Raw genomic sequence first — 26687 nt, 5'->3', positions numbered from 1 at the left:
AGTTATAAAGTAGCAATGTAGTAATTTTATGTTTGGGGGATAGCAAAAGGGTATTAAAGGGTCATAACATTAGGAAGGTTAAGAACCACTGCTCTAGGGTAACTGCCAAATTATCTCAGCATCCTCAACCACAGTGCTTTCAAAAGGTCAGTCAAATTCCTTAGTAACTGAAATAAAGTGGGTATCTTAAATGAACAAGTACACACACTATGCAATCCCCAAAATACAACACCAACAAAGGCAATGAGGTATTAATTTTTGTCTGTCAGACTGGCATCCTCTAAAAACAAACAATATATAATAATTTTATTGGGTGGGGAAACACCCCCCCAAAAATTTCCATCACATAACGGGCCCATGACTATTTGACAGGAATCCTAGGAAATGACAGAGCCCCACACTGTATACAGTGTGCTGTTTTCTTCTGATGGGTTTTTGAAGTATGCTCAGAATTATCTAGAGTAATAAAATGTCTCAAACAATAACAAAGAAACTACTAGGAGGAACTGGAAAGACAAGGATGGAAAACAAACTAAGAAAAATACTAGATTATTCTATCTAGGCAGATCCTATATCTCTTTTCACTTTATAAACTTCAATCCCTCCTTCCCCCCCCCCCCCCCCCCCCCCCCCCCCCCCGAATGTTCAAAGCGTTCTTTGTCTGAGACAGTGTAACAGTGTTCCTTTGTAGAGTCATTGAGTTTCTGATGGAGTCTGAGGGAAAGGATGTAATTCCAAACAAACCAGGTGTGCAGGATAACATGCTGACTGGAAGGAGCTATGCTAGGGAACCTGAGGGAACTGCAGCTCTTGTGAGGGGGGGGGGGACAGCGGCTGATGAAGGACTCGCTGAAGCACAGTCAAACCTCACAACTGACATACACTTGTGCACATGCTCAGCATACGAATAGAAATGTTCACATGGTCTACAATTATTTCAATATACAGTATTAGCTTTCCTAAAATAGCTTTCTTTAGCTCAAAATCTCTTATGCCATTTTTAGTCTTTCATATATATGCTGACCTATACCTTTAATCCAATCACCCCTGAAAGCAACCAGTGGCTAAGCACATGGCAAATACCCTCTTACATTGGTTTATCCCAAGCCCCATCACCCACGAAGCCTATGCACTCACTCCAGCCCATGCTGGCCTCAGCTCACACGTATGACTATGGCATTCCTGTGGCACATGTCATATGCGGCCACATACTATGGTGTACCTGCTTGCAATGTTGACAGCTCACTTTTTCAGGGGTGATCACCAGGCCCCTTCTTGAGAGTGGAGACCATGTTATAAACAAACTGTTCTTTGTGTTCTCCATGGTACTGGGTTTATGCTTAAAAACTACTCAGTAAATAGTCACAAATAAAAGCAGAGACATTATCCAGTTCACTCTCCATCTCTCTCACAGGCCCAGATGTACAAAGTCCATGGACAGGCTACACTAGAGGAAGAGGAAGTGATTGAATAGTGACTGTGCTCTTTTCTCGAACTGAGCAGACAGGCCTGACTCACAGTGATCCTAGAGGAACAGGGCTTCAGAGAGGATCCCTGAATCTAGAGCGTGGGGATTCACTTCAGGGGCTTCTAAAGTGTGGCATTCTTCCTTCCCTTGTTCACCCATTATGCCCACTCTGATGGCCTTCTCTATGGAAAAGGTAGTCTCAGGTACACATCTAGTAAAGCTACTTACAAATCTATGAGACCAGTGCAGTCTAGTACCCGCCTCCAGCTCAAACAGTACCATTTCAACAGTGACTGTTCTAACCCTTGTTTTAGTGCTGCCATCTGTTTCTCTCATTCCGACTCCTCTAGTCCATCTGCTTTTGTGGGATGGTGTAGGAGGATCTTCTGTCTATGTGTTTCTTTCATTGGTTGAATAAAGAAACTGCCTTGGCCTAGTTGATAGGACAGAACTTAGGTAGGCGGAGTAGACAGAACTGAATGCTGGGAAGAAGGGCAGACAGAGAGCCGCCATTGAGCTGCCAGAGACAGACAAGCCAAATCTTTCCCAGTAGGCCACTGCCACATGGTAATGAACAAAAATGGGTTAAATCAAGATGTGAGAGTTAGCCAATAAGAGGCTAGAGATAATGGGCCAGGCAGTGATTTAATTAATACAATTTCTGTGTGATTATTTCGGGGGTTAAGCTAGCCAGGCGGCTGGGACGAAAAGCGGGCCCTTTCTCCTTGCAACAGTGGGACACAACAATTAAGAGCTTCCAAAAAACTACGTAATTTACCTACAATACTGACCATAAATTATAGTGAGTATTAAGCTATTATTTGTTATTGTCTCTCTCCTAAGTCCCCTACTACAAGAATATTAGCTCCATGAAAGCTGATCTGTTTTTGCGTCTGCTGCATTTTGAGACAGAATCTTATGTAGCCCACGTTGCCTTTGAACTCATTTTGTAGTTACGATGACCCTGGGCGTCTGATCCTGCTTTCTCTAGCTTCCATGTGCTGGGATTACAGGTTTATTCAGTGCTGGGGACTGACTCCAACGGCTTTGGGCATGCTAGGAAAACGCTCTGCCAACTCAGCCACATCACTGTCTCTGAGAGCTCATGTTCATGAGCAATGGACCCTCTTTCCTCTATGTATTCCATGTACCTACTTGAACAACTCAACAGCAAATGTAAATTTCCCATGGTGGGACCTAGAAGACCCCACAATGATTCATTTTTCTCTGAGAATATTATTTTCCTCATCCACAGAAGTAGTACACTATAATAGAGTATAATATGACAATGATAATATATATTAAACATACACATGTATAAAACAGTAGAACCAAGTATAGTGTATATAGCATAGTAGAGTCTAATACTGAAAGTTCAAAAGCTTCACATGAGTGTGGAACTGAATCCATGATCTCCTTGCTACCATTTATACTTACACAACTTGGGGAACATCTCACTCTTTTACCCTCATTTTTTCTCATCAGTAGGACAGGAATTACAAAAACTTTCCAGAAGGACCTCTGTAGGTACTCAATAAGTGGCAACCCATCCAATATATATATATATAATATACACAGCAAGCAGGAAAATATAGAGGTATATTCTCTACTTTTCACTGTTCCTGGCCCCATTCTAATCCCAAACAGTAAAAATCACGTGGGGAAACATGAAGTGTCTATCCTGTAAATTCAACATATCCTTGACTTCTATCTGGCCTTCCTTCAGAACACTGCAAAGCTATGGGAGGGCATTACTGTGGGGGACAATGACCATGTATGACAGACAGTGGGCCTGGCTGGACAGCACTGGACCTGGCAGCTGGGAGATAGTTCCCAACATGTGGAGAAGGCTCTCCAACAAGTAACACGCACCAAATAAAAACTTCTGAATCTTTCTAAGGAAGAGATTAATTTATCTCTGAAAGTAGCATTTTAATTAAAAATAGCTTTTCTGGGTTTATATCAAGAAAGCAATGTATCACCAAAGGTAAGTTTTAACAAGGTCCAAGGCTTTCTTTAACTTCTAAAAAGAGCCCAGAGTCACCCAGTGCCTTTCTTCTCAATGCCCCCAGGTTAAAACAGATGCTGCCATTCCCAAGTGCAGGTGACCACTTGGAGTCTCCAGCCCTTTGCTCATTCATGCTCCCTGAGACTGTGACACGTGTACAGGCAACACGTGGAGGCAGCATTGCCACAGCCCTGGCTGGACTGGGAACTATTCCCTCACCTTCGCTCTCCTCTCATGGGAGCACAGGTGCCCCAGAGGGAAGAACAAGCTAACAACTAGTCATAAATGAGTGCTTTCAGTGAAGTCCGACTCAGTCTGGGAACAAACACTGACAATTAGTCCACTTAAAACTTACAACATCAGCATCATCTCATGCTTTTGTTTTTCCATTGGAAATTGAATTTTCTGAGCATAAAATAAACAACAACGGCCACAGGTCACCGAAAGAGATCCATCAAGTACTATCCCGTTTCTGGACAATTTCAACATTTTAGGTCTCACAATTTGTACTGTTGAGAAACATGGAAAAATATTAAAATTCTTAAAGTACATACTGTCTAGTATGGGTATACTTTTAAAAGATGGAAATAACTCAAATGATATTTACTATAAATACTGATGCACAATATTAGTGAAAGGCTGTTCCTACTCTGGATTTTCTACTCCCTTCTATTTTGGGGTCTGGGGAAAGCACTGAAGGATGCATGTTTGGTCCCTACTCCTTAAACAGTATCTGCTTTATACAATTAGCTAAACTGGTTCACCTTGAATTCTTTCTGGGTTCCTGCTTTTCTTTTCAAGAAAGTGATTCCAAGATCGTCCTCTATTTCAGTCCTTACGCTGTCTTTGAGTCCGTTCTGCTGCTCCCATCTGTGTGGAGATCCTAACTCAAGCAGAAAGGGCCTCATTCATGCCCACAACCAGCTATCTGTCTGTCTTCCACCTCAGTGTCACTCAGTCTTCTGTTCCTACCCACAGGGAGTGCACTGAGCTTTGGAAGTAGCTTCCACACTGGGAAGGAAGAACCCCAGGGGCAAACTACTCCTCACACTCCAGCAGCACCTAAAACAGCGTAGGCATGCGGTGTTTGCTTTATTAAACTCCATCCTCACCACTTCTTTGTGCCCAACATTTCCTAGATCCATCATTCCTATGCTGCTCAAGTCCAAGGCTTAGGGATGACAGAGGGTGTGACTACTGCAGCTTAGTTATAGAAGAGAGAAAAGAGAAAGCGATGAGCGGAGGGAATAAAGTATAGCGCTTCTTTCCCATCGAATCTTCTCTGGGTTTTAGGACTTTCCCTGACAACCTCTAAAACACAGGTGGCCTCACTCTGCTTCCAATGTTAGGGAATCACAACACACTGAATTTAAGAAGACTAACCAACTGGTAACAGATAAAACCAGAAAAGAGATGGGTTCTTAATTTAAGTTCCTACTCGTGAAAAGCTGTTACTCTCATCAACTATCAGGCAGGAGGAACGTTATAAAGAGAAAGAATGTGGGCTTTAGAGTAAGACAAATCTCTACAGCTGATTACCTCTGGGGCTTCATACAAGTCACCCATTCTGGGCTTAGATCAACTGGGTAGGAGGGAGGGAGTGAGGAGGGAATGAATGGAGGGCACCTGTCTCACTACTCTGTAGACTTGCTAAGAACATGAACACAACCACAAATGCTCTGAAGGCTACTTGTCCTTTCATGGGGACCTAAACTGTCCACCTAGGCCATCTCTGGTAGTGTGTTGCAGCAAACAAGTAGGCAGCACTATTACTGAACTCCACAGACAGGAAAGAGGATGTTTTCTACCTCAGAATTCTCAGAGTGGAGAAATCAAGTCTCTGGATTGGAAAGAAAAATAAAAAATCGAAGTGTTTAACATGTTCCGCTGCTAAAACAGGAAGAAGTGTGTTGATTACAATCAGTAGAAGATGCAGTTTGTGTTCTCACACCAAGGGACATGTAGCACTTGAGTGATTATTTAGATTAAAGAAAAAACTTGCCTGGAATATTCAGATAAATACCCAAATGGTTTTCTCATTTTCCAACAAGCTACATTATCTAGCCTATTTACTTTACAAAGGAGCTTTACAAGGCTCATCTTTTGTATTATACCATCAGAAACATGAACAAAAGACATGATGGATGATGAACAAACCCAAGACTCAAGCTCTCCCCTCAGATGCTGTAGACTTCTCTATGGAACACCAAAATGTTAGTTAAATACACAAGGATCAGAACAACCCTTTCCTCAGGGTTGCTGGCCAAACTCAGTCTTAACAAGAGAACTTTCTGAACTACACTGCAACTTCTTAGGGGTGATAAGTAACCTAGTAATAACATTAAGTTCCTAACATGAAGAGTTTTGGCAATAAAAACAGACAGTTAATTCTACTTAAAAGACGGGTGGCCCTGCCAGTGTTGTTCCCAAATGAGGTAATGTCCATGGCTCTTATCTGGCCTTTATTGAGATTTAATGTCATTTACTCTGGGCTCTTTAGAACCTGCTGTACAATCTCACCTTTCCTTACGGGTGCCATTTCCTTCCACTTCAGCACTGCCATTCTGATCTGAACCTCTGGTTTTGAAATGATTAGGAAATGAACCCACATATTCTTATTCTGCATGCCCTATAATTTGAGTCTTTCCCAGTCTCAGAAACCCAGGGATCAGCACATTTTTGTTTTTAAGGTATACTAAAGAAATACTCTGGGGTCTGATATGTTTATGTAAACATCTTCAAAGAAGTCAAAATGTGTAATTCAAGAAAATGTTCTGTGAAAGAATTTGTTTTCTGATTACAAAATGATTTCCTGCTCTTGAAAAACTAACAGTTTTGTATTTGCTTAGCTGGTTCTGAAGGTCCCATGGAGACTATCACTCCTCTCAGTCCCTAACCTCTCTTTTCCAAGTTCAAGCAAGCATTTGCTGATTTTAAAGATAGTTTTATGTGTACAAGAACTTACAGAGAGATTCCTCTCTGACTTAACTCCTCAGATGCTCTCCCCAAAGAGACAATGACAACAGTCCAAACAGAGCAGAAGACTGCACACACCTTTTCAACACGAGTGAAACAACTCTGACCAATGCAGGAGTCTGTTAGACCAGCACAGTAAATGCCCACATCCAATTATGACTCCTCACCCCCAACCCACCCACAGGAAGCCTTTCATCAACACTCAGGAACAAGAACAGCTGGACAAGCCCAGAATTGGGAGTGTTTTTTGTTTTTCCATAGAGTTTTATATGACAGTCAACAAAGTAAACCTGAGAATATGGAAGGTAGCCCACATACAGAGTGGAGATCATGTCTGGTTGCTGGGCAGACTGGTGCAACATAGGGACTGCTATGGTGGCTGGAGGCATCCAATTAGAGGCCCACCAGTACAAGTGGAGAAAGGAAGGAAAAACGACCCCACCCACACTACTTCTGCAAGAACTCATCAGCCTACAGCTGCAATCTTTTATGCTTTGGGAATTCTATCTAACTCCCTGTAGGGTACACTTTCAAGATTCTCTTCTGCTACTTTCCTTGTCATTGGTCTATTTCCTTTGAAACAGAGGCAGAGTTAGGGGCAAAGAGACCTAGCTGTTTGACTAATCCAATGATGATCTCTGGACCTCTGAGGTTTGTCTCCAAGGCTAAGATAGTCTGTGCCTGTCTTTAACACAGGAACCAAGTGAGGACTGGAAGGTGTAAGTGCTTGAGACTTTATAGTAAGAGTCACATGGGACTGGAAAGATGGTTCTGCAGGGAAAAGTGCCGCTACACAAACGTGAGGACCTGGTTTGAACACCCAGTCCCAAGGCACAGCCTGTGGTGAAGAAGGGAATAACCCCCAAAGCAAAAAATAAAAAATAAAAACAACAACAACAAAAACCAACAAACAACAAGAGACTCTTCAAACAAGGAGGAAGGTGAGAACTGGTATCTGAGGCTGTCCCGATTGCCACCTGGGTGCTGTAGCAACACCCCTACCCTCAAATGCTTCTCCCCTCCCCCCCTCCCAAAAAAACAGCAAAAACCTGTAATGCACACAACATGGAGCAGATGATCTGAGGTGCACTTTGAAGGCTGTGTGTGTGTGTGTGTATGTGTGTGTGTGTGTGTATGCAAGCATGAACGAGTGGGCACTTAGGCAATCTTAGAAGGCTCACAGTTTTCCATTGCTGTGATAAAATATCATGACCAAGGCAACCTAAGAGAAAAGTCTATTTGGGCTAAAGTCCATTTGAGCTAACAGTTCCAGAGAGTTACGAGACCTCGATGGTGGAGTGACGCCATGGTGGTAGGAGCAGGAAGTCTCATCAGTGACTACAACTTCTGAATCTTCCCAAACAGTACCATCAGCTGAGGACCACGCATTCTAACACCCAAGACTCTAGGGGACATTTCTCATTCAAACCATCACAACCTTGAAGAAGAAATGGCTCGGAATGTTCTGTAGGCATACTTGATGGAAAAAGCATGTTGCAGAATTGAATGCACAAGATAATCCGCCAAATCAGTGTACACTAATTCATACTTGAGCTATCTGGTAATTAAGAAGTAGAAATAAATAATCCCCACAAACAAATAAACTTAAAAGCTTGTGTATCAAGTTTTCACCTGCTAAGAATACACGAGAAACCAAAGGTCATCCTGCGGTGGTCTATGAAAGCCACACAGAGTCACTGTACTTACTTGCAGAAGTGTCCCATGGATATGGTTTTGTCGGAAACACCGGTTAGTGCTGTTGGGAAGTGAGTCTAGTAGAGCATGGACGGTGCTTGGTATTTGGTCTATTGTAATGAAGGGGACCAGTGCACGAGCTGCCATTTCACGGGAATGGTAGATAGGCGAGCAACCACACCTGTGGAGAAATGAAAACAGTAGCATTAATGCTTGTTTCCACATCTGTATCTTTGTATATGTTTATTATTTACAGAATCAGTACCTCATTTCAAATGACTGTTCTTATCCTTTTCTTATTCAAATGATGTTTTTCTCTGTATCTATGTTAGTTTCACAGGTCACATTGCTTTTGTTAAAAATAACACTGGCCATATATAATCCTATCACAGGGGAAGATAACAGTAGAAAACTGGTTTATTCATCAATGATGAACAAAGTTTAACTGGATACCTGTGAAGAGTAGAAAGTAGTGTGGTAAGTGCCATGAGCAGCAAGACTATCTCTAAGCAGCCTATATGCTGTTTAGAGGGATAAGATGCACATTCAGAACGATGAGCAAAACCAAGGCAGTATAGAGACAATGATAAACAAATGATCTTCATGCTACAAGCAGTGAGAAGAGAATGGCTGAGTCAGGAAAGTATGGTTCTAGTTGGGCAAGAAAAACAAAAGGCTGTCCTAGCCAAGACCAGCAGTATATAAATCACACACAGAAAAATGCTTAAGGGACAGGTGGATGTGTCTGGATGACAGGTGCTAATGAGTAACTGGACATTAAGGCTAAAGAATTGATGGGTTGGGCCACAGTGAGGAGCATCACAAATGGCAAGCAACATAGTATGAAGCTCCAGTCAAAAAGACAAGATATAAATGCCAAGGCTCTAAATCCTCACCATTGGGCTGATTAACATCTAAAGAGGGGAAAAAAGCAAGGAACAGCCATGGACAAGTGGCATTTTGTGATGTTAACAGAGCACTGGAAAGGCAGGGCATCTATAGGCCTCTTAGCCTTGTAAACACTTAGCTCCTGAGAAGCCACACCACTGTGGGGAGTATGACTGCGAAGCTGAAAGCTTTTAAAGACACAACACAGACTGTAAGAGAAGTCCAATCTGGTAAAGTCTCAGCATAGGAAGTACTTTGCTTGAATTCTCTAGACTTCATAAAATTTTACCCACTTACAAAAGTAATCCAATTTTGTCAGGAGCCATTTCCCCCCAATCATTACAGGAACCATCACCCTAGGGAGTCTGCAGAGAACCTCACACCCATAATTATGTTCTATTGAGAAAACCTGCCCCACACCCAATTAAGCTGTTGGTAGAGAGCTATCTGTTAGCAGAACCTGCCTCACATTCCAGCTATCCAGGGAACCAGGTGTGGCAACTTGTGACTTCCTGGCCTGTCTGTCTGTAACCTAGCCTACGTGACTTGGAATACGCGGCAAGAATCCAGTTACCCTACCCCCCATTCCTTACCATATATAAACTGTAACCCGTCCCTAATAAACGGAGGCTTTGACAAATCTGCTTGGCCTCCTTCTTCTGTCTTAGCTCATTCCCTTCCAGGTAGCGCCCCTCCGAGACCCTGGAGTAACTTGATTGCTGGGTGGGTTACAAACCCCTAGACTGAGTAACCCTGGACCCAAAACGCAATCCACACAATTTCAGAGGTGTCATAGATGCCAAGGTAACAAGATCAGAAGACAGTAGCTTCTACTTGGCAAAGAGAGGACCTCTTAACTTTCCCCCCAAACAAGGAAATTTGCATATGGTCTTTTGGGGCCATAGCCATGTAGGTATAGTATGCAGGGGGCAGAGTCATAGGAATAAATGTTTTTAGTATCTCAGAAGTACCACCAAAGTGAACCTTAATATGTGAATAAAAACAGAAAAAATTTCTAGGGTCAGAGAATTTGTTCACTTAAGGCACTCACCGCACATGCCTAGTAACCTGAGTTTGATACTGGGAACTCATGTGAAGAGGACCAACTCCACAGCTGTCCTCTAACTTACACACACCCACACACCACTGCCCCTGCAATGCCATTTCTGTAGAAACAAAATGACTTTAAATTTCACTGGGGAACTGGATGACAATGAAGAAGAGAGAAAAACACATAAGAGAAAAACTTAGCGCCTGATACAGACTGGAGAAGTGTTGTCAGGTAGCAGAGTGGAAGGCGGCCAAGGCTACGGCAGGTAGCCAGAGAACGCCTCTGGACTTTAACTAGGTCCTGACAACTCACCCATTTTCTCACTTGTTTTTCCTTTAAAATGATTAAATGTTTAATCTGTAATTGGCAAACACAGTAAAATGTTTGTTTTGGCCCATGGGGGCAGAAAACTTCATTCAACAAAGAAAAGAAAATATTCTGAAACTGGTTTGCAACCTAATTAGCAAATTATTTCATTCTGCACAGCCACTTTCTGAAGGTTCCCAGTTCGTCCTTTACCCAGCCCCAACTTGTACTATGTGGAATAGTGTTTTATGTCACCAAAGGGCTCTTGTATATAAATGTTTCTTTTCAAATACAAATAACCCCAACATGATTATAGATATTTAGTTTTCAATTAGGAGCAACCTTACACAAAAGAATGGCCTGCCTTCTGCAAATGATGATTTCCCAAAGGAATCTGCCATCTATACAGGGGAAAGAATAGAAAGTGGAAAAGTTCCAAAATGTTCTGTTTCCATACCCCAACTTTAGGTACTTATTAAACCCATACCACCAGGTAAACAAGCACAACTGAAACTATGCTCAGAAAGCAGTGTGCATTTACCAGGCATGCTAGTGCATACTTTTAACCACAGCAATGTAGGAGAAGGCAGGCGGATCACTATGTAGAGTCAACTTGCTACATAACAAGCTCCAAGGCTTGATCCCTGAGATTCACATGGTGTAAGAAGAGAACCAACTCCCACAACTTATCCTCTGACTTCCACACATGCACCCAAACCCATACACATACACACAATAAATAAATGCAATTTTAAAAATGCAATGCCATTTCTAAAGATAGCAACTTGTAAAGTAAAATTAAATGATATTCATTAGAAAGTAATAACCAATGTAATTTCACACTTATCTAATGGTAAGTATATCAGCAGGACGTTGAATTACAGTTAGATTCACACATATGTACCTGTTTATACACACATAATACACAAACACTAAGCAAATATACACTTGCAAGTTTGCTTTGACAGTTGTTGGGGACAAGGAACTTAGAGGTGTTTAAGATAGAAAATTACACAGATGGGTTATCATTTTGCTTGCAACACTAAATTTTGTGACTGAAATATGTCACAGAAACTGCCCCTCGCTAAACATGCTCATGAATGCCAGGCAATAGTGGTCTGTTTTCCATACAGCTTGGCTCTACGCTCTTGGGAAATGGTACCCAATAATGACCCAGACCTTCCAGGGTATCTCTGAAGGCTAGGGGAGGAGCAGTAGGTTCACAGTTACAGAGTTAAAACAAAGCCTGCTCTGCATGTAGGATTTGCCAGCTTAACTACTACTTCATTTGTAATGCTTTGGAATTTGTTTTGACCCTGGACCATTGGAGATCTTCTCTGCATCTGAATTTTAATATGGTATGAGCTCTTTTGTCAAACCTTTTTGCACTGCCTCTGGTCAGGAACATTTGCTTTTATTCCTGTGTAGTTATTCAAGTGCATAGTCAGCTCTATGTCAGCACAGGGGATGCATCGCATTTACCCTTCTCACAACAAACCCTGGCCACTACCTTGTCTACTACACTGAAATGACGCGGAGAGCATACAAGGCAGGAGTTAAGAACATGTCACCTCAGTGTGGATTCAAGTACTATCGCTTCATGGTGTGGGTTTTAGGGTTAGCAGTTTCTAAGGTTTGACTTACTTGCTAAGGCTACTGTGACGCTAAGTGGGATAATAGGTGTAAAGCACAGTGCCCACCACACAGGTGGTCAGCCATCATAGTCTGATAGGTAGAGTCGTGAGGACTCAGCCTCAGTGAACAAGCATACTCTCTGTTCTCTCCAGGGCTCTCTGTCAGCCTTGCTGACAACAAGCATACTTCATGTGCTCACAGAGGCCCACCCTTCACTTTCCACGCAAATAAGTTGTAGAGAAGAGAGGGCACTTAAGTTTTTCTGGGCCAACTGACTCTCTGCTCTCACACTTTTATTCTCCTGGCCCAGGGCTCCAATTCCTGTTCTGTTTACCCCAATGTTATTATACCAAAGATTTTTGCTCTCTCTTGTATATTGTTCTAAATCTTGCCTTCAGAGAAATAATCCTGTGTGGGTATGTGTGCATACATAAAAGAAAAACAGTACCCAATAAGTTTGAAGATCTAAATATTTTTGAATCACATTCTCAGGGAGTTCAGTGGTGGTCAAAGTTACCAGATTCTCTGCTTGTTCTTTCCTGATCCTCCTAAACCTGTTATTAATTCATCAAAAGAGCTACTGCCGTCTGAACTGGCCCCTTTTCTGGCCCACTCACACTGCTAGCTAGAACTTATAATTGCACTTAGTCATACCCTCAATTCAGCTCATCATGAGTTTCTCCATTCAAATATATCAAATATAAATGGACATGACTTTTGGAGTTAAATTTAAAAAAATCATTTCTTGTATTAATGAGAGAGGAATAAGAGCAGTAGATACTTGCTCAACTAAAAAGTGCACATTGTCAGGTCTGATTGAGTAAAACAAAACAAAACAACTATTATGTGTCTGCAGGCAAAATGTTCAGTTTAATTGTATCTACTGGGCAGCTCTTTGAAAATTAACTGAGATTGATCGATATAACAAAACCTTATGAAGAAACAAACACACAATAGAACATTAGAGAACTGTAATGTGACTACTTGGGACCAGGCCACCATAGGCCCAAGCCTAGCCTTAAAAGACATGTGACTATGTGATCCCTCCACTCTGGTGATCACTTACCAGTCTTTACCCAGTCTTATATGCCCCGGGCTGCTAATTTTAAGTTAAAATGGCAGCTGCACATCTCTACAGCAACACCCAGTCATATCGCGTGGCAAGGGCACAGGACCACAGAGGTAATGGTGATGGCTGTCTGCATGCATACCATTCCTTTTGGTGCTGGGCAATGAAGTGAACAGATTTCCCCAAGGTAAATGGTGTGGTAGTTACATCCAAAAAGCTCTTGGAACACTACACTTCTGTTATCTGAAATTACAATTATTTTTTCAATAATGAAGGGATGCATGGCTTTTAAATGGTAATCCCCGATTCCTTGCTCTTATCAAAATATAGACAAAATACAATCTTCCTATTTCATCTGAAATTTCATTTAAATAGTTTATCATCTTTTTGCCAGTAAATGCAATTTAAAACAAATATTTTGAGATTCCATCCAAGTGTTTTAGACAGCTGGGAAGGAGATTTTTCTCTGGAATACTGAGAACAGTCTCTCTCAGTAAAAGCTCTTTCCCAGTGTAGGAAGAAGGCTTTACAGCAATGGCCACACAAAGACACTGGAAATCCCAGCCTAGAGATTTAAGGAAAAGAACTAATTTCAGTCCTTACCAAAAATAAAAATGAAGTGCTGTAAATATATAAAGATCTAACACGAACCATTTCCCTTGCCAGCCCTTCTAAAAGTTTAGTCTCCAAACCAGAGCACAGAGCTGCTCCTTGGTCTGGAGTCTCCACCCACACCAGCTGGAAAAGCATTTCCAGCTCTGCCTTGGAGGCTCACAGGCTGGGGTGAGGTCTGCAGCCCAGCTGAGGGTACAAACTCTGCAGATGGAATAAAAGCCTTTCTGAACTCTCTGCTGTCTCTACAGGAGACTAGAAGAAAGATGCCTTCAGTCTCTTTGGTGGGGTTATGAACACAGCACCTGGGCTTAGGGTGTCTTCCTTTCTTGCAGGTAGGGAGGGGACAGGTGTAGAAGTCAGCTAACAGGCTGGTTCTCCTTGTGGTGTGTTACTGCCTGAAATTCTAGCTCTCAAAGTGATTTACTATACTTGGAACTCGCACCATCAATCTTGGAGACTGGTTCCGTGTTCATAACAAATGACTCTTCAGGTCACAGGATTGAGTGATCCATTAAAGGAACCATAGAAAGGTACTAAGAGTTCACACTCCATTTTTTAATCCTACCATGTACCTGGGGAAAGGTTTAGAAAGAACTGTGTTTATTCCTACTTAAAAAAGAATAAGATTTCAAATATTCAAAAACCTAAATGTCCTCTACTGGCAAATTAAAACGATTCTGATATACAAAGTACCCTAAAACTAGTCCACGATTTGCTAGAGAAATCAGGGAAATAATTAATAAATCATAGAGAAATAAACTTTTTGTCCAATTTAACTTTTTGAGAGCCTATTAATAATATCTGAAAAGTTATTATGAGTGGTGATTATGAATTTTATAATGTTAAAATTTGCTAGGTGATGTATGTGTACATTTATTTATTTATTTATTTATTTATTTATTTATTTATTTATTGGTTTTTAGACAGTTTCTCTGTAGCTTTGGAGCCTGACCTGGAACTTACTTTGTAAACCAGGCTGCCTCAAACTCACAGAGATCCACCTGCCTCTGCTTCCCTAGTGCTGGGATTAAAGGCGTGCGCCACCACTGCCTGGGAGAATATTCTTAATAATGGTGATTACACAACATTTTAAAGTTCATTTCTTGCTTCTTAAAACTAATAACTTATTAATTTATACTTGATTTATGTTTATTTAATATTACAGAAAATTGTTAGACAAAAGTAAATTTGAGTGATTTTCTTATTAGAATTCAAAATGAGTGGTAAAGCAGCAGAGAGAGACAGCTCTCGGTGTCAACAGCCCAGAAACTGCTCATGAATGAATATACAATAAGTGATAGTTCTAGAAACTTTGCAAAGAAATGAGCACCTTAAAAATAAGGAACACGCCTGCCATCAGAGCTGATGATGACCAACTGACTGTAATCATGGAAGATGACTCACAACTACATCAGAATCTGCCAAAGAATTCAACTCGGACCATTCAATGTTTGTCCAGCATTTGAAGAAAACTGGCAAAGTGAGACTAAGTGAATGCTCTATGAGCTGACCAAAAATTAAAAAAAGTAAAGTAATGCTGTTATTTTGTGCAATAACAATGAATCTGATGAAAAGTGGAATGTACATGACAACCAGTGACATCCAGCTCTGTGGTTGGCCCATAAAGCTGCTCAAAGTATTTAGACAAGGACAACATGCACAGAAAAAGTCATGGTCACTGATGGGTGCTCCGAGGCCAGCCTGATCGACCACAGCAATCCGCACCCCAGTGAAACCCTTACATCTGAGAAATGTGTCAGAAAGTAGAGGAGATGTACCGGAAACTGCAACTACTACAGCCAGCACTGCCAACAGAAAGGGCCCAATTCTTCTCCAACAATCGCTGGCCACATACCATACAACTAGTGCTTCAAAGGTTGAGTAAATTTGCTAAAAAGTTTTGCCTCATCTGCCATATTCACCTGACTTCTTGCCAACCAGATACCACTTCTTCATGCATCTTGACAACCTTTTACACTTCCACGGGCAGCAAGATGTAGAAAGAGCTTTCCAAGAGCTCATCAGATCCTGAAGCCAAAGTTTTTATGCTACAGGATAAGCAAACTTATTGTCTAAGACTGTTGATCATAATAGCTCCTATTTTGATTAATAAGCCTAGTTGTAATGACGTAATACTCAGTCTGAAACTAAAAATCTTTTTGCACCAAACTAATAAAATTAACAAAACTTGTGAGCTGAGTGGTCCACAAACGACAGTTTAAATATTTTTAAATGTAAACAGCTTGGTTAATTTCCCTTATGACAAGAATTTGTTATGTTTCTGAAAAAGCCCAACACCTATGCAGAAATACAAGGAAAGCAAAAAATTGGAGGCAGGTAATCTAGGTACTTTCAAATATTCTCTCTCCCCTCCTGTGTGTGTGTGTGTGTGTGTGTGTGTGTGTGTGTGTGTGTGTGTGCAGATGTATGGGGTTTATGCACACGTGTGGATTAGGTCCATTTACATCTGGGTGAATGTACATATAGAAGCTAGAAGTCAACATCAGGTGCTGTCTACTTTGTTTTAGTTTTTTTGTTTGGTTTGGAGGGTTGATTTTTTTGAGACAGGATTTCTCTGTGTAGCTTTGGAGCCTGTCCTGGAACTCGCTCTGTAGAATACACTGGACTTGAATTCACAGAGATTCACCTTCCTCTGCCTCCCAAGTGCTGGAATTAAAGATTTGCACCACCACCGCACAGCAGTCTACTTCATTTTTTGAAAAAGCGTCTCTCATTAGACCCCGAGACTCATCATTTCAGCCACACTAGCTGGCCAGCAAACCCCAGGGATCCATTTGTCACTGCTTCCCCAGCACTGGGATTACAAGGGCACATGGCAATGCCCATGATCAAACCCAGGTCCTCACGCTTCCAGGGCCAATGCTATACGGACTAAGATATCTCCCAGCCCCCTGTCCTATTTTTAGTACTCAGATAAGCCTTCAAACAACATTATATGAATGTATGTGTTTTTCACTACAGATAGACTAGTGGGAACATGTACAGAACAATGAGTCACCAAATGAATATAACCACAGCCAAATAGAATGCCCTGTGCCAGTTTCCTTCTGTTGTGATTATGGGTGTGGAATCCTTAAGAAGCAATTTATCCCACTAATTCCAATGGTTGGAACTCACATTTACAGATCTCATTCACAATAAACTGGCAGCATAAATGTATTTCCTCCTGTTCAAACTACTGTTGCAAAAAAACAAAAACAAAAAAACCCCAAAAAAACAAAACCTAAAGGTTTCTAATGTACTGCCCTTAAGGAAAGCACATCAGTCACAGGACTTTGACCCAAAGTCACTGACCAAACACTTTGTAGCCCAGGCCAAACAATGGTTTATGAAGAACATATATCAAAACGGGGCAGGTTACACAAAGGATGTGACAATGTCCTCTGCTGTCCTCTATTATTATTAATCACCTCGGTTCAAATCATCTAACCACTCAAAGCACTGTATTTGCTCATGTACATAAACAAGTTTTCAAAATGTTCAAGAATGGAAAACTTTAACCTTTATAGTGACATGTATGGATACACTCAAGTCTGGGCATTAGCAGAGCTTTAAGGGCTCGGGAAAAGGAAGCATACACATTTAAGTGACCATTTTAATGAAGAGAAACAACTATAATGCTTCTTTGGTGATATAAATAAGATGACAATGAAAAGATGCAAATTAAAATTTAATATCTGTACCAGCTTTGGGGCCAAAGGCAAGTTGCATAATATCCCTTCATGCTCTCTGCATCTGATCTTCTTCTGAAGAGGCAGCGCTTTGTATCTTTGTCTCCCTCCTCCCCCACTTAGGCATCTCTTTCTCTCTCTGTTCCTCTATTTCTCTCTCTTTCTCTCTTCCCCCCATACTCCTACCCTCCCAATATCCACTAAATAAACTCTCCATAGCTCCTCAAGATAACAACATCCCTTCACATCCTCATCTGTAAAAGATACTAAGAATAATTTCTTAAGAGCCATCCAATAAAAAATCCTAAAAATCAATGGGCATTTAAACATTTTGGTTGGATTACTATCTTTTTTTTTAAATTTCAACATTATCTTTAGGATCTCTCTTGACTTGTTCCATTGCTTAATCTCCTAACAATATTGATGATGATAATAAAATTTTTATGCCTAACACTGACCACACTCAACCTTTCTATAGTCAGAGCCAGTTTCCCTTAGCTCAGACCTCTGTCAGAGTTGGAAACAAATGACCACTGTTTTCTACAGAGGAAAGCCCTTCATTAACTCTATTGGAATCCTCTCATTAAAGCACCCCTCACTCTTCCCAAGGCCACAACAACCCCATGACCTTTACTCATCTAGAGTCTTAGAATCTGGTGATTATTTTGCCTCTACAGAAAGCTACATGAATCTTCCTGACTACACCAACTAAATGCCTGGTGCTACTGCTGGAAGAGAGCATTTCTTTTAATATGATTATTGCTCTCTGATTGCAGCTTGTTTTTGCTAAAGCTAATTAATGCCCCCAAATAACCTTCCTTTTATTTCCTAGCAACAATTCAAACTGAAATCATTAAGAATGAATCTTTAAAAACCAACTACACGGAAAGGTTTGAAAAGTTCCAAAAAGTTGCATGATTTTGGCCTAGAAAAATAGTATGCAACAGGAACAGTCTCATCTCCACAAAAATGTTCCTTCTGAATTAAGTAAATCAAGTCACATCTCCACAAACCTATAGTACTGCTAACAGACTACTGCTAGCCCTTTAGAAACACCCTAGGAAAAGTTTTATATGTTTGTTTGCATCCAAACCTATGCTTAGAGTATAGTAGCACAGCAGCCAGAAAATACTTCCTTTGGCATAATTACTCTTTCTTGCTCCAATTTAACTTCGTTTTTCTAGTTCTACATGCCCGGGAAATAAATTAATTTATGCCTAAAAAGCTAGTCCAGATTATATTTAGAAGAAAAAAACCAAACAACTTAAAAAAGTTGAAGATGTGAAGATGCTCACCATGTTGAGTTACTTGGGAAACTAAAAGTACATTATATGGTGGTATGAAAATGTGTTCATGTAACCTAATGTCATATACAATGAGTCAACACCAGTGAAGGTGATATGAGTTATTAATATATTTAGTAATAATAATCTACCACTACACATTTGAGAAATACTAAAGGAAAATGACGGTGTTTACTGAGGCCAGGGAGATGGCCCAGTGGTTAAGAACATTGTCTGCTCTTTCAGAGGACCCAAGTGGATTTCCAGCATCAACATGACAGCTTGCAATCATCTGTAACTCCAGTTTTAGGAATCTATCATTTTCTCTGATCACTAAGAACACTAGGCATACATGTGATGTAAAATATACAAGCAGAAAACACTCATACATATGGAATAAAGACAAATAAGTCTTAAAAAGGAAAAACAGAAAAAAAAAAAAAGCTGAGCAGGTGAGGTGTGCACCTTGCCCACTATTACACTTGGCTGGTGGGAATGTAAAATGGTTCAGGAACTATGGAAAACAAGTTTTCAGCTTCTTAAAGTTAAAGCAACCACATAGTCCTCCCATTTCACTCTCATGTATTTAACCTAGAGAAATGAAAGCTAATATCCATACAAAGACTTGTACATGAATGGGACTTCCTAGCAACTTATCTATAATAGCTAAATTTTTAGATAAAATAAATGTCTATCAAAAGTTAAAGAAGTAAACAAATTGTGGTGGATCAGTATAAGAGAATCCCATTTTACTTAACAACAGGGCTGAATCTCAGAATATGCAGGTGGATGCCAGGTTCTCTGGCAGAGAAGGACCTGCTGGACTTTCCCTGGGGCTGGGCAGGATAGTGAGTGTCAAAGACTCAGTCAGACCTTCCCCCTGGCCACCAGGGAGGAACACACGTACAATGAGTCAGGAGTCTATTGAAGTAGGATCTCGCTTTATTGCATCAGGCAGGAACTTACATAGGGCTGAGAGGGGGTGGGAATCTTGGGATGAATTGAGGCAGAGTAAGGAATAAGGGCCAATAATATCCTGCCACGTTAGCAGTGGCTGGGCAGAGGTGGGTTTAGGTCAGTCTGCCCTGAGTCACTCATATGGGGAAGTCATGGCCTCCAGGTCTCCAAACTCAAGCTAGGCTCAGGAAGTTACAGTGGGCCTCATGCCCAGGCCTAATGAGGCCCAGCAGGTGGAATGCCAAAGAAAATAGAATGTATGCAATATGATTCCCATTTTATAAAATTCTAGAAAATGTAAGTTAATCTATAGTGACAGAGAACAAAGCCACCACTATCAGATGTCTGGGAGGGGGGTGTTGTGTAAGGACGATAGATATGTTCACTAACTTTATAGTAGTGGTAGCTTTATAGGTATATAAATTATCAAATTGCACACTCTGAACATGTGCAGTTTACCAGTCAGGTATTAATTTGTTTTTAAAGAACATCTTCATTAGCCTTTAATCCCAGTACTTGGGAGGCAGAGGCAGGTGGATTTCTTTGAGTTCAAGACCAGGTTGGTCTACAGAGTGAGTTCCAGGATAGCCAGAGTTACATACTGAGACTCTGTCTCAAGCAACAAACTTCAAGGAAAAGTTTCTTGTTTCCCTTCTCTTAAGTGTTTTTCCCCCAGATTAAACAAGCCTAGTCAATTTTTCAACTTTCTGACCAAAATTAACTTTTCCTTGTGATCAGTTTTTTAAAAAATAAATATTAAAGGCTAACAATCATATAAGAACTAGGACTATGTTCTCAATATTGCACAGAGGAATTCAGCAAAATCAACTTAACAAATTCACAAAGGAAGGAAACGGATCAGCCAAGATTCAAAATTAAACTGTCTAGCTTTACTCTACAGCATGTACCAACTGCAAAGTGAGTGTGTCTCAGTTTCTGACACAGGTCTTGAACCTGAGAAACTTGTGGATCACCTGTCTTAGTCTCCCAATAATGGCCTTACAATTACATGTCAGCCTACAGTATCTAAGGTATTTTTACAACCTCAGTACTGAATAATAGTTATACAAATGAAAACTAATTAAATTGTTATTTTAAAATACACATTATAAACTACTCAATTAAGTAGTTTCAATTTTGTTGGGACAGCTATAATAAACTCATCTGCATTTATGATATTTTCTATGTGATTATTAAGGTAAAACAGATGTTTCTCTCCACTTTGAATTTATTAAGTCTTCTTTCTAATATCTTGAACAATCAAAAACTCGACTCATATCATAGTGAAAAGGTACTTTTCAGTTCCTAATAATTCAAATCATCCTAAATTCTGGGAAAATAGAACCAAGACCAGCATCCTATTAATACATCCTAAATGAATGCATAGCGAATGCAGATTGCTGTGTACAGTTCAAACAGAACTGACTACACATGCACATGGCCTGGCCCCAATAAAAAGTGTACTAGTATTACAAGCATACAGCCACAGTGGTGGTATCTTTGTTCAGAAGCATGCTATATCCCTTCATCACTGAAGCATCCTAATACTTAATTATGATGCTACTAATTATCAGGGGCATCATATTACCTACAAGTCCTTTCCTGACTGTGACCTTGGGTTAATACATTAATTTCATGGTGATTGTGTTTTAAGATGGGGACGTGTCAATAAAGAATACTGGCCATAACTTCTAAAATATCCAACAATCTAAATATCTGAGACCATAGCGTACTAGAAAAAGAAAATCACTGCTAATTCCCGTTGCTAGTTTCAATAAGGATATATATATATGCATAAGTAGCATTAAATAAGTCTTCAAAGACGGCATACAATGAATGTAAACAAAAAATAAGAAAGCTCTTAAATATCACTATTTCTACTCCAGTTGAATTAAATAAAGGTGGCTTCAAAGCAGTATTATTTATTTGCTAGCTTTCCTCTTTGTCTATCAAAAATAAACAAAATAAAATTAGTGGAGAATGTCTGATTCATTCTTCAATTCTGTCAAAGACACAACCTCTAAATTCAGATAATAATAAAATACTAAGTGTGAAACCCAATACTGCTTAGCTTTGGGTACAAAGGTCTAACAATCTAACAAATAGAACATTTCAAAAGAAAACAAAACAACCTGGATTGCTTCCATTCATTTTCATGATCTCATCAATAGATTTCTATGGCTTTGACTACATTTGCCAGTGGAATCAGGCGTCACGCGCCTACAATCTGCATTACCAGTTCACACAAGGTACAGAAATGCTCTTCACTCCCTCCCTCAGATACTTCAAAACACTTCATTTACTATCCCAGAAGTTATCCTGACAAAACCATTAGTCAAAAAGAAAGCAAAGGAATCCACTTTTCAAAAAAATCATGTATATCAGACTTTCTTAAACAACTATGCTATATCTAGCAAAATCTTTGTTTCATAAAGAATATATTTTTGAGCCTATGCAGTGGTACATACATGTAATACATAATATAATTCTAATACTCAATAAGTGGCGGCAGGAAGCTTACAAATTTTAGGTCACCTAGGTCACCTGAATACATAGCAAGTTTCAGGTCAGCCTGGGCTATATAGTAAGACCCTGCTTCAAAAACAAAACAAAACATATCCCTCCCTATTCTTACTAGTGAGAAGGCCAGAACTTATTTTACTCAAAGTGTGTGTGTGTGTGTGTCCTTAACTTATTCCTAAGTCTTTAATGTCCAGCCTCTTTTTCAAAAAGTTCTAAATTAAAATATAGGAAAGGGACTGTTGACATCCTAGTTGCCGTCAAACGATGACAGGGATGGAGGATACAAGACGTATTTTTTGTTTTGTTTTGTTTGTTCGAGACAGGGTTTCTCTTTTTAACAGCCCTGGTTGTCTTGGAATTCACTCTGTAGACAAGACCGGCCTCGAACCCACAGAGATCTGCCTGCCTCTGCCTCCTGAGTGCTGGGTTTAAAAGCGTGTGCCACCATCGCTCAAATGAGGGATTTCTTTGTTATAGTTTAAAATACTAGGTTTTCACCAGGCATTATTGTTTCAGGCTAACCAAGGCTATATAGAGAGGCCCTGTCTCAAAGGGGATAAAAAAGAGTTTTCAAGGTTGAAAAGTGTTTCGTTATTTAATATGAGTATATTCTTCTATCCCTTCCTCCCTTCCTAAAACTCATATTGTAGTTATACCACCAGGTAAGATATTTATAGGGTTTGAGAATTTCTTTGGTCTGAAAAATATGGCAGTCCACTGCTGAGAAGCTGAGAGGGCTGGTTTAGCCAGTTTGCAGTTGTCTTTTTACAAAGATGGAAGCTAACAAGACAACATAAGGTCAGATTCAGATTCAAATTTCATTCATCTGGCCTGGATCTGAAAAAGCATGGGATAAAACAGGACTCGCTGATCATAGCGGACAATGAGGACTACTGAGAACTCAAGAACAATGGCAATGGTTTTTTTTTTTTTTTTTGAGTTCAGTAAAAGCTGTTTCAGTAATCACACATTTATTAGAAATTATGGCCATCATATGTATACATTCATAAGTAAGGACAGATAATGGTCCAGCATATGTCTCAAAAAATGAAGCAGTTTTTTTTTCTTATTATAATATAAAGCATATTATAAATACACCATACAATCCTATAGGTCAGGCAGTTATAGAAAGAACAAATCAAACTATAAAGGCTATGTTAAACAGAAAGGGATAAAAATACTCCCAGAAATAGATTGCATAATGCTTTAATAACTTCTAATTTTCTTTCTTTTTTATTGAGAAAAGGAAAAGAAAAAAAAGTTTCCGCCTCCTCCCAGCCTCCCATTTCCCTCCCCCTCCTCCCACCCTTCTCCCCCTCCTCCCACTCCTCTTCCCCTCCCTCTCCAGTCCAAAGAGCAGTCAGGGTTCCCTGCCCTGTGGAAAGTCCAAGGTCCTCCCCCCTCCGTCCATGTCTAGGAAGGTGAACGTCCAAACAGGCTAGGCTCCCACCAAGCCGGAACATGAAGTAGGATCAAAACCCCGTGCCATTGTCCTTGGCTTCTCATCAGCCCTCATTGTTCGCCATGTATCCTGAGCGAGGTAACTCAAACCCAAAAAGATGAACATGGGATGTACTCACTCATAATTGGTTTCTAGCCATAAATAAAGGTCATGGAGTGTATACCTGGTGAACCTAAAGAAGCTAAATAAGAAGAACCTTCATCTGGTGATGGATGGAGATAGAGACAGAGACCCACACTGGAGCACTGGACTGAGCTCCCAAGGTCCCAATGAGTAGTTTATGGTGGGAGAACACGAGCAAGGATGTCAGGACCACGAGGGGTGCACCCACCCACTGAGACAGTGGGGCTGATCTATTGGGAGCCCACCAAGGCCAGCTGGACTGTGACTGAAAAAGCATGGGATAAAACCGGCAATGGGTTTTTGATCCTACTGCACGTACTGGCTTTGTGGGAGCCTAGGTTGTTTGGATGTTCACCTTACTAGACCTGGAAGGAGGTGGGAGGTCCTTGGACTTCCCACAGGGCAGGGAACCAGGTCTGCTCTTCAGGCTGATAGAGGGGGAGTTGATTGGGGGAAGGGGAGGGTAATGGGAGGCGGTGGCGGGGAAGAGACAGAAATCTTTAATATAAAAAATAAATAATAAAAAAATAAATATAAAAAAACAAATTTCATTCATTAATAGTAAAGAAATGTATGTTTGGCTACTTAATTGTTGCCAGATCCCACATATGGCTAATTTAATCATGAAGACTGTTCCATAATCAGAGCAATGAACACTCCTCTTCCAGCCATGAAGACAGAGTACACTGGAGAGAATTGACTTCTCTCCCCTGGTTTATCTGTAGAACAGTAGCTACCATGGTTTAAATGATACTTTTAAAGACAAAACAGGCTCTTTTAATCCCAAACTTCTTCATACACCTCATGTCATAGCAGCAAAATGCTCTTACTTCTTGGGTTCCTTAAAGTGTTCAATATCCATAGCCCTATAGGTTTTTTTTTTTTTTTTTTTTTTTTTTTGAGACAGGGTTTCTCTGTAGCTTTGGAGCCTGTCCTGGAACTAACTCTTGTAGACCAGGCTGGCCTCGAACTCACAGAGATTCACCTGCCTCTGCCTCCCTAGTGCTGGGATTAAAGGCGTGCGCCACCACCGCCCAGCAGCCCTACAGTTCTTAAAAGGCTAGTCAATTCCTTCTACGCAACAGTAATCACATTAAAATTAAGGCAGATCAGCAGCCCTATCACACTGTATTTCCTATGGTGCTAGACTACTATAAAAGCAGGCACTGTTATGGTGAAATGCCCAAAACATAACATTTATCAGTTTAGCCATCTCATTACATAATTCTACCTAGCCTGGAACTTACTATATAGATTAGGCTGACATCAAACTCAAGAGATCCGCCTGTCTTTGACTCCCAAGAGCTGGGACATAAGGCATGCGTCACTATACCCAACCATTTTTAAATGCATGGATCAATATTGTCAAGTATATTTATCAGGTAGTTTATTTTGATTCAACTAGCCTTTGGCCTCAATGACTGGACGTCCAATTAGCCAGTGCTTTATATTCACAGCTTCAGATATAAATGCCAGTCTATTGCCAGGCAACTTTCTGGCTAAGTATTCAGAACCAAGGTTCATATAGTACACTGGGGTCTGTCTCCTTGAGGTGAGGAACTAACCATCCAAATCAAGCATTCATCCTTTTCAGACGGAAGATAGCAACTTTGATCTTCTCTTCCTTCCAATTAAGCCTTTCTGAAAAGAAGAGATCCACTATTCTCTGACCTTTGGGAGTTTTACAAACTTCAGACTGCAGTTCAGAGCTCAGACAAGAAGCTATCCAAGAAAAACATGCCTTGAATGAACAGGATATAAACAAAGCTGTAAGGAGGTAATTAACAGTAGAGACTTGACTCCCTCACTTGCAGCTCTGATAACAATCTGACATTTTATCAGCAAGGTCTTTTATCTGCAAAGATTCAGTGTGTTCTGCTGACTGTAACTATTTGGGGAAGGACAAAGACAAAGCTTTCATCTTGGAAAGGAAACAGTTACATCTCTGAAGAGTAAGGAAGAATCAAAGCTATAGAGGCCTCCATGGATTTCTCTGACAGAGGAGAGGTAAATGGAAAAGAGGATGTCACTGAAAGCATGGTAAACAGTTCTGGGGGGTAGAGTTATGGTGGGCCTCCACCAGGTCACAAGTGTGAAGATGACAACATGCTTTCCTGTTCCTCATTCTGCATCTTCTGCCAATTGTCTTCTTGTTAAAATTAAAGAAGCATAACCTATCTCCCACTGTGGCTAATGACATAAGTGTATTCTCACTGGCTTTAAATGGATCAAAACTACATACTAAATGAAGGTCTGTTGTGAACCCTCAAGGCTCAGCTCAAGATGAAGGGTGTACCCAAGAATATAAGGTGGCCGGCCTGAGGGTACTGTTTAAGAACACTAACATAATTTCCCATACATGTCCACCACCCCCAGAGTAAATCAGTCGGTCTGCAGCAGATTAGCAGCACCCTAAGGAAGAGGGAGCGCTACAGGAATAGCAGTTAGGAGCAGAGTGCTCTCTTACTGTCCTCTCACTCAGTTCACTCATGGACTGGTTGTGGGACTCAGAGAAAAACAGAGCTTTGAATCCCCTACCTTACCTAGAACTCAAGAATATTTATCTTAGTCAGTAACCACCCATTTTAGAATCCACAGCCTGAGGTGTCTAAACCAGAGCATAATTGTCCAACAACACTAGTGACCTTTGTCAGACTGTGCAATCCCACAGCATCCTCTAGGTTTGTGTACAGTTCCCCTGTAACACCAGTGCTTTAGAAAGCTGCTCTGTGGGCCGGTTGACAATGCACAATTCTCTCAATTGATGGAATCCTAAAACTGCTACTTTAGGGACATGCTCAATCAGGAAGCACACTGCAAATCCCTTTCTAGCCAGACTCCACCCCAGACTCCTGCCTGGGAGACAGGATCTTACTAAGTAGCTCCAGCGAGCCTGAAATGCTCTATCTAGACTAGGCTGGGCTCAGACTCATAGA

At 40.7% G+C, this 26687-nt stretch overlaps 1 protein-coding gene across 3 annotated transcripts in view; it reads right to left on the bottom strand.

Moving 5' to 3' along the window:
• Positions 1-26687, bottom strand: part of Thada (THADA armadillo repeat containing) — a 301738-nt gene that overhangs the window by 128270 nt on the left and 146781 nt on the right. For all 3 annotated transcript variants that reach the window (XM_050146143.1, XM_050146144.1, XM_050146142.1), the window contains one exon: positions 8160-8328. In XM_050146143.1, the coding sequence (XP_050002100.1) occupies positions 8160-8328 (169 nt within the window). The remainder of the gene's footprint in view (positions 1-8159; positions 8329-26687) is intronic.

Source organism: Alexandromys fortis, unplaced genomic scaffold (genome assembly GCF_014885135.2).
Source record: "Alexandromys fortis isolate MF-2015 unplaced genomic scaffold, M_Fortis_MF-2015_v1.1 scaffold_42, whole genome shotgun sequence".
Lineage (NCBI taxonomy): Eukaryota > Metazoa > Chordata > Mammalia > Rodentia > Cricetidae > Alexandromys > Alexandromys fortis.
This window is presented reverse-complemented; position numbering and strand designations above follow the sequence as displayed.